General features: G+C 38.6%; 1 protein-coding gene across 2 annotated transcripts in view; it reads right to left on the bottom strand.

The window, feature by feature from the left end:
• Positions 1-17,941, bottom strand: part of LOC122334066 (metabotropic glutamate receptor 7) — a 152,855-nt gene that overhangs the window by 31,850 nt on the left and 103,064 nt on the right. For both annotated transcript variants that reach the window (XM_043231978.1, XM_043231980.1), the window contains exon 7: positions 15,530-15,669. In XM_043231978.1, coding sequence (XP_043087913.1) covers positions 15,530-15,669 — 140 coding nt within the window. The remainder of the gene's footprint in view (positions 1-15,529; positions 15,670-17,941) is intronic.

Genomic DNA, 17,941 nt, shown 5'->3' on the forward strand with positions numbered 1-17,941 from the left:
CGCACTGCAAAAACAACAAGAAATACAGCATGCAAACCGAAACAACACTATAAAAACAAACAACGCAAGACAAGAACACACTTTCTCTCTCTTACACAAACAAATCAAACAGGAAATGACATCAGAGAGGACCTCTGCAGACTCGTGAATGTGTGTCAAGGTCGGTTCTTTTAAAATATATTCGACTGCTTGTTTATTTCAAAGTCACGTAAAGCTCTGGAGTATTCAATAATCTATATTGCTCTATAAGACATTTTTTAACAGCTTCACGACCGACCTGTCCATCTTTTTTACCTTAACAAGTTAATTATGTGCAGTCATGAAAGGGCGTAAATGCTTTTAAGTGTGATCATAGGGAAGAAAAGGAAAATGCATTATTTTGAGCCTGCTTGTTGCTTTCCGTCCACTCCCTTATACCTCCGTTAATATGCACTTTGAATTTCATGCCTTTCATTCAAACATTGCTGATTGCAGCATGATTACCAATGATTTCTTTTAGCCCTTCGTGGCAACAATCACCATGGAGACGGCCACATTTTAATGAAAACAGGCAATAAGAAGGTGGTGAGAGAAATGCGGAAAATGCCACTTTTTGGAATGCGTGAATAAATCACATCACATAATAAAAGAGCACTGAAGAACAGCGAGTTTTAATCTCTTATAACTTCACAATGATTACAGGGTTGGATTTAGTGAAAAAAAAATAAATCAGCATTTGCTTTCACCAAAAAGCCTGGACGGAAATCTGTAATTTTAAAAATACACAGGACCAGAGAAACACAGTTTGCCCAAAAATCTCAAAATGATTCCTTCTTGGATGCTTTAAGAAAGCACTGTGAATGCGTATTACTTTGTTAAACTAATGCTAAAAATCAGGGATAGTTGGACCAAAAAACGAACGCTAACACCCAAAAGCCGGGTATCGATGGCTTCTCCAGAGGACAGCTAGAGACAATTAGCGCCAGAGAAACATTCTATTACACCTGGCTATTATTGGGTCGTGTTTGCTTTCAGGACCACAGAGCATTTCTCTATTTCCGTGGCAACACTGTGAATGCGGGCCTGACACCTGGAGATGCCATAATGAAAAGCCACATCAATCCAGATGACGCACTCCGGAGCCCGGCTGATTGGACACGGCCAGCATTCTGCCACCCAAACAAAAGCAGAGAGACAGCGCAGTTAATTTAGCGACTGAATCCCATCTGGGGGTCGCGGTGGAAAGGCACAAGAAAGAATAGGGTGACTTTTTCCTTGTTCATGGTCTCTGAATCTTACTTGAAATTCCTTGCACCATCTTATCTCCTTTCTAGCCATCGTTTTCCGCCCAGCTCTCTCGTGGAACTACGCAGTGATCCTTTCTCCTCTATCGCTTTTAAGAAATGGCTCCATTTTGATATGCGGCCATTTGAACAAATAAACAAATGGAATTGAGTAAAGAAAAACTAAATTCCAATGCAATATACCAAAATGGAATATCAAAGAGAAGGCAAAGCAGCAAAAATAAAACAAAAAGGCTGAAACAAAAACACCAGACAAAAACTAAAAGGCTAAACGAACAAACAAACAAAACCTAACACCAAAACAAATCTACAAACAAAACATACTAATAAATACTTACTAAAAAGGCGAATAAAAACAAATAACAACTAATGTAAATTAAGTCTAACATTAAGTCCATTTCTTAATTTTAGCTTTCAAGAGGGTTGCTCGTGAGCGCCCCCTTTTGTGGTTGCTATGCGCCCTCGATGTCAAAGCAGCATTACGGCGACGGTTTAGGGTACAACTTGAGACACAGGGTCTTAGAGAGCTTAGCTTAACAACTCAGGAACATGACTAAGGATGCTGCCTTAGTGAGCTTCACAGGTTTTGAATCGCGGCATTTTACAGCACATCTAACAATTCAGTTTTAATTCTAAACCAAGTTTTTTACTGCAATTCCATTGTGATGAGTTTTAAAACTCTGCTGTTCTCATTAGCAGACAGATATCAGGTATCGTTAAATATCAGATGATAAAGCACGATACACGCAAAGATGAAAAACGCATGCATCCGCGGCCTCGTGAGATCGGCTTGCCAGGAGCAACAGTCAGAGCAGAATCAATTATTTACCCAGAACACCAAATATCTCTCTGATAGAACAGAGACAGCCGTGCTGCTTTAAATTATTGAAGCACGCTCGCTCAGATGATGTCACATTTGAGAAAAGAACCTGAGAATTATTCCCTCAGCCCTGTCGTCTACGGGACGGTACCGCACACTCCTCTGAGACAGGGTTTTCATATAAACTAGAACTTACACCAAAACAGATGGTGAGGCAAATCAGAATCCAAGCAAAGCAAACTAAAACACAAAGCTGCAAATATGTTTTAAAATACCTACTGAAGCTAGCCAATCAAAGCCATCGGTCTTGAACGAACGCTTTGAAGTCTATATCAACAGTTATGGTTATGGTTTGATGAATCCTTTGAACGTGTGTCCAGACGTGGCTGTAACTGATCCCAAGTCAAGTTTGTAATTCATTTTGGCATACACACTTATTCTGAAATGGATTGAATTCATTATCTTCCCCAAAATTCTACAAACAATGCCCTGTAATGGCAACGTGGAAGATGTTCGTTTGAAATCTTTGCAAATGTATTAAAAATAAAAAACGAAAACATCGCATGTACATAAGTATTCACAGTTTGCCATGACACTCAGAATTGAGTTCAGTTTTGAGATGTTTCTACAACTTGACTGGACATTCACACTGATTTTGAAAAGCACACACCTGTCTATATAATGTCCTACAGTGTATGTCAGAGCCAATCCAATCCAAGGAATTGTCTGTAGACCTCTGGGACAGTATTGCATCGAGGAATAGATCTGGTGAAGAGTACAGAAAGATTTCTGCAACGCTGAAGGTTCACAGAAGCATGTACTAATGGAAGAAGTTTGGGACGACCAGGACTCTTCCTAGAGTTGGCCTCCTGAACAAACTGAACAATTGAGAAGGTCCTTGTCTAGACTTGTGACCAAGAAGCTGATGGTCACTCTAGTTGAGCTCCATTATCATAAGATGAGAGGAAGAAACCTACACTCCACCGATCTGGGCTTTATGACGGTGTGATCAAACTCGGTCTTCTCCTCAGTGAAGACACATGAAAACACACTTAAAATTTGCGGAAAAAAACACCTAAAGGACCCTCAGAGTTTGAGAAACAAGATTCTCTGATCTCATGAAGCTCCATTCTAAGCATCATGTTTGAAGGAAGTCGGTTTTGCTTATTACCTTCAGAGGACCATCCCAAAAGTAAAGTGTGCTGGAGTCAGCCTCATGCTATGAGTCTGTTTTACAGCGACAAGGACTGAGGGATTCATCAGAGTAGAAGAAAAGCTCAATGATCTTAAACACGCGGTGGCTTATAGACAACTCTGTGAATGTCCTTGAGTGGCCCAGACACAGTCTGAACTTGAACCCAATCAAATATTTCCGGAGAAGTCTTAAAATGTTGTCTGCCACTATCCGACCTGACAGAGGTTTAGAGGAGAAGAGTGGCAGATAACTGCTAAAGCTTGTAGACTCGAGGCTGTAATTGGTATCAAAGGTGCTTCAACAAATTCAACAATATTGAGCAAAGGTTGTGAATAGTTATGTACATTTGATTAATTTAATTCAATTTTTTTCGCTTTTATTGTGTAATAAAATTACAAAGTCTTCAAACAAACTTCTGTTACTTTGTCATTGTTGGGATTTGCTTGTACAAGTTATAATGAATTTCATTCATTTTGGAAAAAGACTATAAGGACAAAATGTGGAAAAAGCGACGCGCTGTGAATACTTTTCGGATGTATCGAAAATGTCATAATTAATGTCATAATTCTTTTTTGGGTGAGCTAACCCTTTAACTTTGAGCGAAAATGGATAACCAAACAAGCACTTTTCATGAATTCAACAATTACACTAATTTATGCGCAGTGTATTTAGTACCATTTTTTCCCCCCCTTAAAATTCCCAGGCCCCCAAAAGGCTGTTGTCATGTAAAAAAATGGCCAAGACAAAAAGTTTTCAGTTTGTTTTCTGAACGTCAACTGAAATGCAAAAGCAGTGCTAAAAAAGAAAACTAATTTAAAAGTGAAACAATAAAAAAAGTTCACAGCCGAAAAACTTTGAGCCTTCAAGTTCGCAGTCTCGCACAGAGGAGTTGTTTTGTTTTGGGGTTTTTCGTGCCAAAAGATGTAGCATTATCATTAAATCAGTTTTTCAGTCAAACAACCTGATTTAAAGCAGAACCAGGAATACATTACAACCCTCAACCCGAGTTCGAAGCACTTTTCAAACCTCAGCTTCCAACTTATTCTGACAACCGGTAATTTATTTTTCCGCTACCTTGAGTTCTTTAATCTGGGCCTCCTTTCTTGTTCAAGAAAGGTCCAAAACAAAGTTAGGAGTGAACCAGCCAAGTCCCCACACTTGATTTGTCGAGCTACAGTTCTCTTTAAAGAGCAATCTCTACCTCTGGGCGAATCGGATCTAGTATCATCTGCTGTCGTTGCTCACAGTGTGGGGTTAGCGGCTAGCAAGCGGTCATGAAGGAAGGCCATTTACGGTCATTGGGAAATCGTCGGCTGAGAGATTGAGAAACTCAAACTAACTACAGCAGTCATGACACCGGTACAACAGAAGTCAATTACTTGTCCCTCGGAAACAGATTGGCTCTGCTTTTTCGATGCGCCGACAACACAAGGTTCCCAGATTTTACTGATTAGCTGTCTCGCGACACACTTAAAATGTAAACTACTTAGAAAATACAAGCTGATAAAGGAAAGGAAAAACTTGCTAGACTTCAATCCAGCAGAGACAGACGCTCAACGTCTTTCTTTTTGTCCCGGAACCAATTTAGTTCAATTTAGTGCCAACAAACGGAGACAAAATAATGAACAGGTTTCCTGTTTTTAAACGCTTCCCTATTTCTCATTGGTCATGCCTGATAGCCACGCCCAAAACGACGCTATTGGTTGATCCACTGTTAAATAAAATAGGTGTTTTGGTGGGTTGCATTTGTTCATTCATTCATTTTTACATTTATTTAATTTTTAAATTAATTTATTTATTCATTCCAGTGTTGTTATCAGTAGCTAAAACTATTTAAAATAGCTTATATATAAAATAAAATAGCGACTTGTCATATATATATATATATATATATATATATATATATATATATATATACATTTTTTCTTCATTTTTTTTTTTTCATTTATGGTTTGCATGGATGGATGTTTGTATGCATGTATCTATGTATAGCATTATATATAGTTACAAATATATATATAAAAACTATATAGTAAAAACATAGTATCTTTATTCTTAGAGTTACAATTTCCGTTCTTTTACATTTTTGCTGTCGCACCTTAAGATGCATCGATACGTCAGCTACCCATATATACAGTCGTTTGGGTTTGGAACTAAATTAATCTATCTGCATTGAAATTATAAATTATATCTGCATTGACAAACGCATCCCAAATGACCTTCACAGCGAAAATCGCTAGCGCCGTATTAAATGCACGGTCAAAACTTTTCTGTATTTAGCGCGTCTACAGTCATACACACTTCCTTCGAGGTACCAGGATGCGCGTGACCTTTAGAACTGCAGTGTTTTGTCCCGTGGCTGCTGTTCTGTTCTCAAATTCTCCTTCTTTTCATGCTTGGCCAGATCGCTCGGTTCATGTCCCGGCGTGCCGCGGACGAATGGAAAGATGGTCCGGAGTGTATTTAGCCGTGCGGAGAGGAGGTGAAGATGGGCCCTCATTATTCCCAGAGCCTCCTTCTCTTATCGGGCCCAGCCAGGCCTTTGCTTCCCTTCCCTGCATTTAAATTGCGTGTCAAGCGCAATTGTCAATAAATCATGTCGGTGGGCAGGCCGCCGTCATAGGTGGGGTGACAACTTAAATAACGCTAGCCCGAGGGTGAACGACAGACCTAGTGTCTGCCCGACGGAGAACATCCCACAATACAGACAGGTAAATAATAATATGAAATAAATACGTGAATGGCAGGGTGAATACAAGTGGGGAACAAAAAATAAAATCACGCAACCTTGACAGAGGACTCCAAAATATTCAGCAATTCCCCAGAACATCCAAAACATTTTTCGCATTGTTATATATTGCTTTGAATTATTATTCCAGCGGAAGTGGATTCGGACACGCCCCCAAACGCATAAAGATATATATTATATTACACAATAAATATTCTATATAATAGCAGCATCTAGCTTTTTACGAAACAAATTCTACAATTAAAACAAGTAGTTTAAATTATTTAACATTATTTGGGGGGAAAATTTGTTAATAAAATTCTTAATAAAAACTTCTAAATATATTCTAAAATATTTTTTTTCCCAAAAAACAAATACTAATAAATAATACAATAGTGCATATGTAGTATGCACCATACGGTATAATATATAATATTAGTATATAAACTAATTTTTTTAGTAACATATTCGCTTTACATATTTATTCTGCATAAAAAATGCAGCAAAGTTTGGGCCTAACAATAGACAGAATAGCAAAACTCGCCCATGCAATACAGACCACAACATTGCGAAGGAGACACGAACGATTGCCACAATGTTGCACTGCGCTTTTCAAGGTGTTTAGAGCAGTTTTAATTGCGTTGCTGTGTGCTTTCTAATGCATTCCGATCTCTGTGGGAACCGTTAGGTTGAATGATCAGAGGTATCATCGTACCACAAACCATGTTCCACACTGCCAGTTAGAGATGAAACTAGCACCCAGGAAGGTTTATTAAACCATTACGGAAGATATTCGTATTGCATATCACCAAATCCATTCGTCATTCAAAAACCACTGCAATCTCACAGTCAAAAATGTTTGAAAAAGTCAACCACTACAGCTCCAAACAAGCCGTCTCCAGCCATAGAGATATTGTGTGTAGTAACTCGCTCACAATAGAGGTTTCAGAGTGTTTTCCGCAAGGTGCCAAGCAGTCTCTCTAGTTGCTTAGAAACCAAGAATTAAAGCTCTCTGGCTTGCTTTCTTTCTCTTTCCTCCACTCATACGCTGCATGCATAAACGCGTCCACTGCGGCACATTTGTGGTCAAGGTTTTCAACTTTGACTCTCTGCGATTCTGACAGCCGTCGATTCTGGAAACAAATGAGGCTCATCTATTTACTCCTCGTGGTGAACTAGCGATGTTAGCGTTGCGCTAATGTTTGCACATCTGGGGGGAAGGGGGCGAGAGTAATTAGCTTGATATCTGCTCCCCACCCAAAGCAATTTTCCGACCAGCCTTCATGGACTTTGGGGGACGTTCTCTGTCCTATTGCTCGTAATTAAGCGCAGCGTAGCAATCCTAATGAATTTAACGGTCCTGTTGCTATGGATACTAGACGAGATGTAACTCTTTAGCCTTCGGTATGGTTGGTTTCTTCACTTCTTCATCAGCTCACCTCCTCCTCCTCTTCAACACACTCAGTGATAAATGGGATGCAGATTCATTTGAGTGTGGGAAGCGGCGTGACAATGCTAATTGCGTTAGCCCAGTTGCGCTAATGAGAGGCGTGGCGATACTTGGTGTTATGAATGCGCAAAACTGACTGCAGTGTCTCAACACTGACTTCTTGTCCTCACATATTCAAACATACATAGTGAATTTCAGGATTCGATTTCATGAGCTGCAAGAGTTGTTTTATTAAATATAAATGTTTAAATTATGTTTTAGAAAATAAAGTATTATTTTAATAAATGTTTTAATTGAATGATGCCATATTACAATCAAATAATTATTATTTTTTTTATGAAGCATTACATATATTACTTAAATGTATTTTTTTTTGTAATGGTAAAGTTATAAATGATGCTTTTCAACCACACATGGATGATTAGGAACATTTATAATATTTTAATCTCAATTTTTATTGAATAACTCAAATGTCATACGGTATAACCAAGTAATAAAAGTAATTATTAAATAATTATCTATTGAATTTTTACACTTTTACACATTTTTCTATAACTATAAAAGATTACAAACATTGTGGATTTTTGAAAAACTTTTTCGAAAAACAGAAGTATTCAATTAATTATAAAAATGGCTAACCATTGGTTACACCATCTGGTTACACCAAATGACATTTTAAAAGTCAATAAACTAAAATGTTTCTTTCAAATTCAATCAATCAAAAAAAAAAAGTTAACAGTGTACAAACATACATTTGAATGAGACGTTTTAATTGACTGTTCAAATGTCATGTGGTATAACCTGCCGATCGATTGCCCTGTTGCTATGGATACTAGACAAGATATGACTCTTTAGCCATCGTTGTGGTTGATTCCTTCAGTTCTTCTTCAGCGCACCTCCTCCTCTTCCTCCTCCTCAGCAAGGTCAGTGATAAATGGAATGCGGATTTGTTTGAGCGTGGGAAGCGGTGTTACGATGCTAATTACCCTGCTTGCGCTAATGAGAGGCGTGGCGATACTCGGCGTCGATATGAGTGTGCAAAAATGTCTGCTGCGGTAATTGTCTCTGGCTTGTCACACGGTGCTTTCTCAACACTGTCTTCTTGTCGCTTCGCATTGCACATTTGATCTGACACCCCGCATACGCTCCAGAGCTTCCTCGTTCAAGTGCTTGCTACGATAATTAACTGCCGTGGAGGAAGACCCCTCTTTTAGCAGGTCCCTCGACACGCGGTTGCCACTGAATAAATATGCCGAGCGTATTAGCGCAACATGGCGTGATTGAAGGGGCGTGACTATGGAAATGTCTTAGGATAGTTTCTTCACGAATCCCTGTTCTTCTGCTTAATGAGTACAAGCCTAATGGATCCAGTTATGAAACAGGAATTAGCATCTTTCATTCATTCTCGGCTCATGCTGGTTTGGGTTTCGAATGCTGGAGGCCACGTCTTAAATTGACAGACGCTCAACCGCCTTTTGCTAGGAGGCTGCGGTTGTAGTTAGACACCGAGGGCTAAAGCTAATTTAACAAACTGATATTTTATTCAAGAAAAAGTTCCAGAAGAACATCTGTGGGGTTACCAACAGCAAAGGGAAGGAAAAATATTCAAATCTATAGTTTTAACCATGCAACGTGACGTGAAAACCCTGCATATCATAAACAGGATGAAGTACAGACAGATTAACGCAATGCTTTTAGCGTCCGCGTCATTGTCTGGCTCACCCTGCCAGGGTTTAATTTGTAATAATGACCGACAGACTTAGACGACATGACTATTAGACGACAATAGGGGGAAAATGCGATGGCAAAAGATATTCGCTGTGACTCACAGGCCAATAAAGAGCAAGCGTAATCCCTCAAGTGACAGAAGACGTACTGGCTCTGTCCCCGAGACAGACATAATTAGCTCATCGGCTATAGGCTCAATTCTCCCAGACTAATCAAAGTTTGAAACTCCGGGGAAGTGCATAATTATACCCTGTTGGTATTAGGGAAAGTATCCAATGATAAGCTAATTAAAAATGAAGAATGGGTGAGCGGTTTTGTTTTCAAACAATGCTCCTTTTTATGTCGCGCTTGATGTTCAATTTGTGTAAATACCGTCCATTAATTTAGTGTGAACTGAGAGAAGTCTACGGAGCCTTTGTTTCCCGTGTTTTCATCTTGGATTGCCGGCCCTCATTCGGTCTATTGTGACGAAGGTTGGCACAACAGCAGGCAGTGAATACATCAATCCTCTATTCTGGCACGCAATCAACTCGACACAAGTTGTGGGGATGTAGCAGACGTTTCATTATGGCTAGCTTGAAGGTCGGCGTTAGCAGACTTCCCAAAGTTTGAATATCTCCAACAAGTGTCTATATAACATACGATATTAAACCGAAAATACTATTACAGCAATTTTCTTCTATTACAAATTTTCAACCCTAACGTGAGAATGTCATTTTGTTGTGTTCTTTCCCCAAAGAATTTTGTAATATGCAATTCAATTTAAAATGTTGCCGTCGTTAAGATTTTGGCTGCAGTAAAAAGCAGTAAAATTGTGAAATATTATTACAATCTGAAATTACCATTTTGTATTGCACCTTATTTTATATTGCAATGTAATTTATTTTTGTGATCCAAAGGCTTCGGTCTTCAGACACATGATTCTTATCGCTGCTCAAGACAATGTTGAGTCATTTTTAAGGAATACTTATTTAAAAATTGTAAATTATATAATAAAAATTAAATGAATGTATTTGCTGTCACATTTGCTAAACAGAAGTATTATTATTATTGAATTAATTATGAAAAAAGCATAACATAAAGATTTCTTGAAAGATCCCTCACTGTGAAAATATTAACTTTAGCTAATTTCCATCACGTTAATAACATTTTCAGTTATCATTATAGTAGATAGAAGTAAAAGTCCAGAATGACCATTTTTAGAAACATAGGACCCAGTTTATATTGCATTATGTGTTCATATACTAATCAACAGATACAACACACTCATTGCACACGTGCATGTTTTGCATAGCATTAATATGAATGAATAAATACTTGCATTTAGTTACTTATGCGACCAGTTTGATTAGGTTTAACTCGCCCCTAAATCCCTGAACAAATCAAACCCGTTCCCAACCTTAACCGTATCCCACCTCAACAGCAGCAATAAATCATGAACACAACAGATATACTGTACCTAACAATTAATGACTGTGACCGTACATAGTGATAAAGTGCTTGCTTAAATTAACCCAATGCAAACCTTCGTATAAAAAAAGCGTGAGCGTAAAAGACGGATGGTTCTGCACATGAAAATGTCTATAAAACGTAAAAAAAAGACATCTATTAACTGAAGGATGTGCGACCGGCTTCCAAAGGTCAACATCTCTGTTAGTGTCACTGTGACTTTTCACGACGCCTTTCGTCTGACTCATCAATGCAACACTCAAGCCCCGCCCCTAGCCAAATCTCACTGGTCCAAAATCTCACGCACGACCAAATATCCTCCAATCAGCTGTGATTATTTCACAGTTAGTGGAGACACGTCATACGGAGGTTCTGTATAAGAAAGGTCTCAGCTTATTTCTGCATTCACTGACTGTCACGTTACATCAAGAAATCTTGCAAACAAAAAGAACAATGCGCGTGCCGGTGCGCAGGTAGAAAGTTGATGCGCCAAAGCTGTTTGCAGAAGCGAGTCAGCTTCCTGTTTTAAAATTCAGAGCTTTTTACCAAAATGCAAATCCTAGGCAAATCAAGATTGCGTAATGTCATTAAATATTAATTCCTCTGCAGCAAGCAAAAAAACACATTAGAGCTCTTTTCCACAGCATATTCTGATGAATTCGGTAATTCTGGGAATGCATTCAACTTGGGCTTTTATCGCAGGCCCACTAAGGAAGAAGGATAAACCCAACAACCCGCTGTTGTCTCCTGCTAGCATCCGATAAGAGTCAGTAGGTGTGCATTCAGTATCAGCGTTCCCAGTACAGCTCATTGCAACATGACCTTTCATGGCCGTCTGCGCCCAGAGAGTGAGGAAAAAACATCGCTTGACGCTTTTCGAAAGGACGCCAAACGCAAGGACGCTTTTGCCGCGAGACAACCGTAAGAAGAGACGACGAATCCCTGCAGCTCCGGCCCTGCAGGACCGTTAGCGGGACTTTCTCTTTGTTTCTTCACTGCTCTCTGTGGGGAGAGCCGAGGATGAGGCATAAATGACATTTGCTTTGGAAGACGTAGGCGATCCTTGGAGACGGATCCTCGTCTGTGACTCAGAGGAGCTATTCTGCCGTTAACAAGCTCCAGTACTCATGGGGGCGGTAGAGTTACCTTCGAATGTTGTTCAACTGAATGTAAATGTGTAGAAAGACGCGAACATGTGAAAGAAACAAGCCACGAAAGCAGATGGTTTATGCTAAAGGCTCTTATTTGCATTTGTTGCGAAAATGCTAAAAACGCGACTTGTGTAAAATGTTCATGCATGCTAACAGATGAAGCGCAGCTAAAGTGCAATCACATTTTATTTTGGCATGAATTGAAATATTGCTAAGACTAGAAGAGCCACACAAATTTACCACAGAAGCTGCATTCCTCGCTAAGAATGCGCTTAACACAAAATGGCCGCACTTCAGCAAATTTTAAAACATTTCTGAACAATTCAGAATGATTTCGATCACTAAGCCATATTTTCTATTCTCAATTTTGGAGACATTCCCACACCATACCATGCTAATGGCTAAAATATGCTAATATGTGATGCGTTTAGTTTTTTTTTTTCCACAAAATAAAATGATGTGAACGTTTGACACGGTGACTAAAAGTGCCAGTCAGGTTTTTGGTTCAGCATCCTCTGAGACAGAAGAGTTTTTGTGGAGCTAACAAGCCTCTGTACTCTAGGGGGCGATAGAGATGCCTTCAAATATTATTAAACCAAATTTAAACGTAGAAATAGACACAAAAACAACTATTTTACCGTTGCCATGATGAAAAGAAGAAACTGACCATAGAAACAGTTTATGCTAACAGCCTTGATAGCATTATTTGTCGTAAGGCTAAGAATGCGATTAGGATGCAATTTCGCACATTTTGAAAGCATTAATGCATAACTCTCTTACGGATTACTGTCATTTTGGCATAAAAAATAAGCTAGTCTTCATTTTTAGAAATATTTCGCACAGCATAGCATGCTAACAGCTAAAACACGCTGACGTGAGACGTTTTTCACATTGAAAGCACAAAATGAAAAGAAAATAGTCAAGAACGAAGGACAATGCGGACATTAAGACTAAAAGAGGCCCGATATTTTTTGCCACTTTAAAAACAAAGCATGAATTGCGCAATTTTTTTTTTATTTTTTACCCAGACCAGTCAAGCCACGCTCAAACAATCTGGTCAACGAGATGCGTGACTAAATGTTGACACTATGACCTAAAATGTGTTTTTTTTTACCAAATTTACCACTGGCCATATTGCAAATCCTGCTCTGCGAAGAATTTTACAGCGGTTTTGCTGAACCCAATCTGCATGTACTCCACAATTCCCGTACGATCAGCAGTTTTTGAGGAACTACAGGAAGCAGCGAGGCTATCTTCGTCGTCGAGGGAAGACGAGAAATCCCTGCAGGACGGTTCGTGGCACTCTCTCACCGTTTTCTCGATTTCCCCTCTGTGAAAGGCCGAGGACGGGGGTTGAGGCGTAAATGACATTTGCCGCAGGAGCCGTAGGCGATCTTTGGAGACAACTCAGTCAGACTCCTCATCTGTGACTCAACGGAGGCTGGAAGATGTGAATCACAAGTGGACAGCATTCTCACCCTCACTTTCTCCCGTCTTCTCTCCTCTAATAATACGGCTTCTCGCAGGCTGAGCATATAAAAAAGATTCCCGCAATGCAAGACAAATCTATTTTTCGACGATATCGAGGCCAAGCGAGAACACGGCCTGACAAATATTAAGTGTGATGAGATGCATACTTCCAGCAACAAATACAATTATTCTTTGCCTTCGTGGAAATAAAAGAGCGATCAAATATATATATATATATATATATACACACCCATAAAGGCCCTAACTATTGGATAATTCATACACAACCACATCACATGGACTTGAGGTCTACACTGACCCACACAGAAAATACTCAGTAGTCTAGTCTAGTCCTCCATCTACTGTCCTGAAGCTCATCAAGATGTCCCCCGTGTCTACGTACCACTCAGTGGCTTCATGCATCCTCTTACAGTGTAAGGACCCCTGAACACAGTGTATGGATTCACAGCAACGCTTCATAATCAAACCATATGCGAGAAGAAATGATTTCGCTTTATTTGAATTGAACTTTATTTATTGCTGCTGTGTGCACGCTCAATAATCCCAGCATGCATAGACTCGAACAGATTGCTGATATTATTAATGCACATCTAATAACCTGTACTCCCCGGGGAAAGGGTTTCTCATATATACACGTTAACATATAATCTATGGTTCAATCAGAGGTTATGGTCTTATGAAGCTCTGGCTATTAAGATGAATCTTTTAAATGTCCCTAGCAATTATCTGGACTAAATTATATTATGTTTAACTGCTACGCTCGGCTATGCTCAAACCGCTGGGTGTAGAAAGAGCGGGAATTAAAATAACAGCAAAGAAAGCAGACACGTAAGTTATGATTATAAACCGCAGAGGAATAAGGGAATTTGAGGAAGAAAGTATATATAAATAATCCAGAAAAATCTATTATTTATATATATATATATATATATATATATATATATATATATATATATATATATATATATATATATATATAAATATATATATATATAAATTTTATTTTATTTTTGCTTAAATATTGCTATTACATGTTCATTCATATTTATAATGAATAAGAAGAAAATATGCAAGACATAAATGTAAATTATATATCAATTACATAAATGATTTGAATGTAATATAATATAATATAATATAAATGACGTACATTTTAAGTAATATGAATGGATGAATGAATGAAAATAAAACTAGATAAATGCAATAAAATATGAAGAAATATTTTTTTGTGTGGAGCAGTGAGTGAATGAATCTTTCTCATTTTCCTGAAATAAAATTATAAATAATATAACATTTAAGGAATATGTGTGAATGGGTAAATGAATGAACGAATGAATGAACAGAAATTTAATGAAGCTAAAGAAAATAATATGAATGCAATATAATATAAGCTATATAAATTGAGAAATATGAACGAATGAATGGAAATACAACCAGGAAAAACAAAAAGTATGGAGTCAATTTGCGTGAATGAATGAATGAACGAACGAACGAACGAACGAATGAATGAACGAACAAACAAATAAATGAATGAATGAATGAATGAACGAACGAACGAACGAACGAATGAACGAACGAATGAACGAATGAACGAATGAACGAACGAACAAATGAATGAATGAACGAACGAACGAACGAATGAACGAACGAATGAACGAACGAACAAATGAATGAATGAATGGACGAACAAATGAATGAATGAACGAACGAACGAACGAACGAACGAACGAATGAACGAACGAACAAATGAATGAACGAACGAACGAACGAACGAACGAATGAACGAACGAATGAACGAACGAACAAATGAATGAATGAATGGACGAACAAATGAATGAATGGACGAACAAATGAATGAATGAACGAACGAACGAACGAACGAACGAATGAACGAATGAACGAACGAACAAATGAATGAATGAATGAACGAACGAACGAACGAACGAACAAATGAATGAATGAACGAACGAACGAACGAACGAACGAAATGAATGAATGAATGAATGAACGAACGAACGAACGAATGAACGAATGAACGAACAAATGAATGAATGAATGAATGAACGAACGAACGAACGAACGAATGAATGAATGAACAAACGAACGAACGAACGAATGAACGAATGAATGAATGAATGGCAAAAAAAGTGTGTTTCACTGAGCACAGAGTATAAAAGGTGTTTTCAGAATGAGTTTCCTCCCCGAAGCTCCTCTCTTCACACACATGTACTCACGTGCAGCTGGAGACTTTCTGTCCACTGGCCAATGACTTTATATCCAGGGGTGTTGTTGATGTTCATCTGGTACTGGAAGAGATCGTAGCGTCCCGGTGCGTCGCCGTTCCGGTTAAACGTGACGGACGTCCCGGCGCTCCCTACGAAAGACAGACCCAGACCGTCAGATCGATCACACGTCACCGAGAGAAACCCAGCCGACGAGACCCCATCGTCTGGAGACGAAAGTCAGAGATACAAGATACAGCGGCCCTCAGGACAGGACCTGACAGCCATCGTTTGAAGAGCTTTACCTGCAGGGCCCGGCGCTCGCGATCACAAACCTCACAAAACACACACAAGCATGTACAAATACGGAAAAAAATAAAATACGATTTTTAGAGATGCGCTGTTTTATTACTGCATCGATCCTGAAAAGTGAAGTCGACTAATCCTATAAATAAAGTGTGGGAAACTGATATTCGCTAAGAATTGTTCGCTAACCGCAGCCCTAGCGCGCCACTGGAATCAGACTGTTTCGTAGTTACGCATTTCATATCTACTTTCACATTAAATTGAAGTGATGATGAAATGCATAGATGCTGAACTGCTAGTGCTAATAATAATAATAACGGAACAAAAGTTTGCGTAATATGTGTTTTGTGTATATTATACAATGCGTATTGAAATTTAGACATAAAATATTGTTTTCTGAACTATATACGTGCATGTGTGCGTTATATATGCATAATAAATATACAAAAAATATACTTTGACAGCACTAATAATAATAATAATAATAATAATAATAATAATAATAATAATAATATAGTGGTTCAGTAATACTATATATTACCTAATATAAAAATATAATTTTAAAATAAACTAGACGTGAAAAATAAAATCGTCGTTGTTGTTTTTTTTATAATATAGAAAATTAATTGGAAATGTACTGTGTGTGTGTGTGTGTGTGTGTGAACGAATAAAGGCATTAACAAACACCTAAAATTAATTAATGCAACAAAATATATAAATTATTATTAACTATAGTAGTATTTTAGCATTTAATTTATTCATTCATTCAATTGTTTGTTTATTTTAAAAAATAATAAATAATGATTATGTTTATATCACTGGTTGTAGCATATGACGTTCATTCTCATGATAAATTCAATAACACAAATATTATAATACAGGTATAGTACTTCTATTAACAGAATAATATGCCGAAATATGTCGTTGGTTTCAAGATTTTGATGCTTTATTTATGATGTAATAGACCGGTTGCACCACCCTGACACTTCTGACTTCGTCCATCAACACGAAAATGTATAATGTTTGTTTTTAAATACGCATCCGTAGATAAAACAGAAAAATACCGCATCGTTCCCAAAGAAGAGTTTCTTTTAAGACGACCTCAGACGTGAAGACAGAGGGGAGGAAGTGGCAGTGAAAGTAATTAGAGAGGGATTCAGAAGATTGACTGTTGTGTCGTTTTGAGAAACACGGGTGGACAAAAACCCGCCGGAGTGTCTTTTAGTCCCTTCATTATTCAGTCACCCGCTGCCTGTTTGTCTGTTTTGTTAAGAGGGCATCATGGGAAGAAGGAAGAAATGCCTCATTCTACTAATAGACTGAAGACTCCAAAAACTAGAGGAAACCCGCAGAGATGAAGAAACACTTAAGGAGCGGATGAGGACCTGCTGAACACCTCAGACAACCAGCTTCTACTTCACACTGAATTAACAAGAATCTTCAGAGACGCTGCTGGGGACACGTGAACAACTTTCTTCATGAACCGGGCTTCAGTTTTATCATGTTTCCTTTTAATCCATTTCAACAATTCAAGAAGTCTGAACTGAAAATAAAAAGTCAGAATTCAGATTCAGATTCTCTCTCTCTCTCTCTCTCTCTCTCTCTCTCTCTCTCTCTCTCTCTCTGTCTCTGTCTCTCTCTCTCTCTCTCTCTCTCTCTCTCTCTCTCTGTCTCTCTCTCTCTCTCTCTCTCTCTGTCTCTGTCTCTGTCTCTGTCTCTCTCTCTCTCTCTCTCTCTCTCTCTCTCTCTCTCTCTCTCTCTCTCTCTCTCTCTCTCTCTCTCTCTCTCTCTCTCTCTCTCTCTCTCTCTCTCTCTCTCTCTCTCTCTCTCTCTCTCTCTCTCTGTCTCTCTCTCTCTCTCTCTCTCTCTCTCTCTCTCTCTCTCTCTCTCTCTCTCTCTCTCTGTCTCTGTCTCTCTCTCTCTCTCTCTCTCTCTCTCTCTGTCTCTCTCTCTCTCTCTCTCTCTCTCTCTCTCTCTCTCTCTCTCTCTCTCTCTCTCTCTCTCTCTCTCTCTCTCTCTCTGTCTCTCTCTCTCTCTCTCTCTCTCTCTCTCTCTCTCTCTCTCTCTCTCTCTCTCTCTCTCTCTCTCTCTCTCTCTCTCTCTCTCTCTCTCTCTCTC

Source organism: Puntigrus tetrazona, unplaced genomic scaffold (assembly GCF_018831695.1).
Source record: "Puntigrus tetrazona isolate hp1 unplaced genomic scaffold, ASM1883169v1 S000000472, whole genome shotgun sequence".
In the NCBI taxonomy this organism is placed as follows: Eukaryota; Metazoa; Chordata; class Actinopteri; order Cypriniformes; family Cyprinidae; genus Puntigrus; species Puntigrus tetrazona.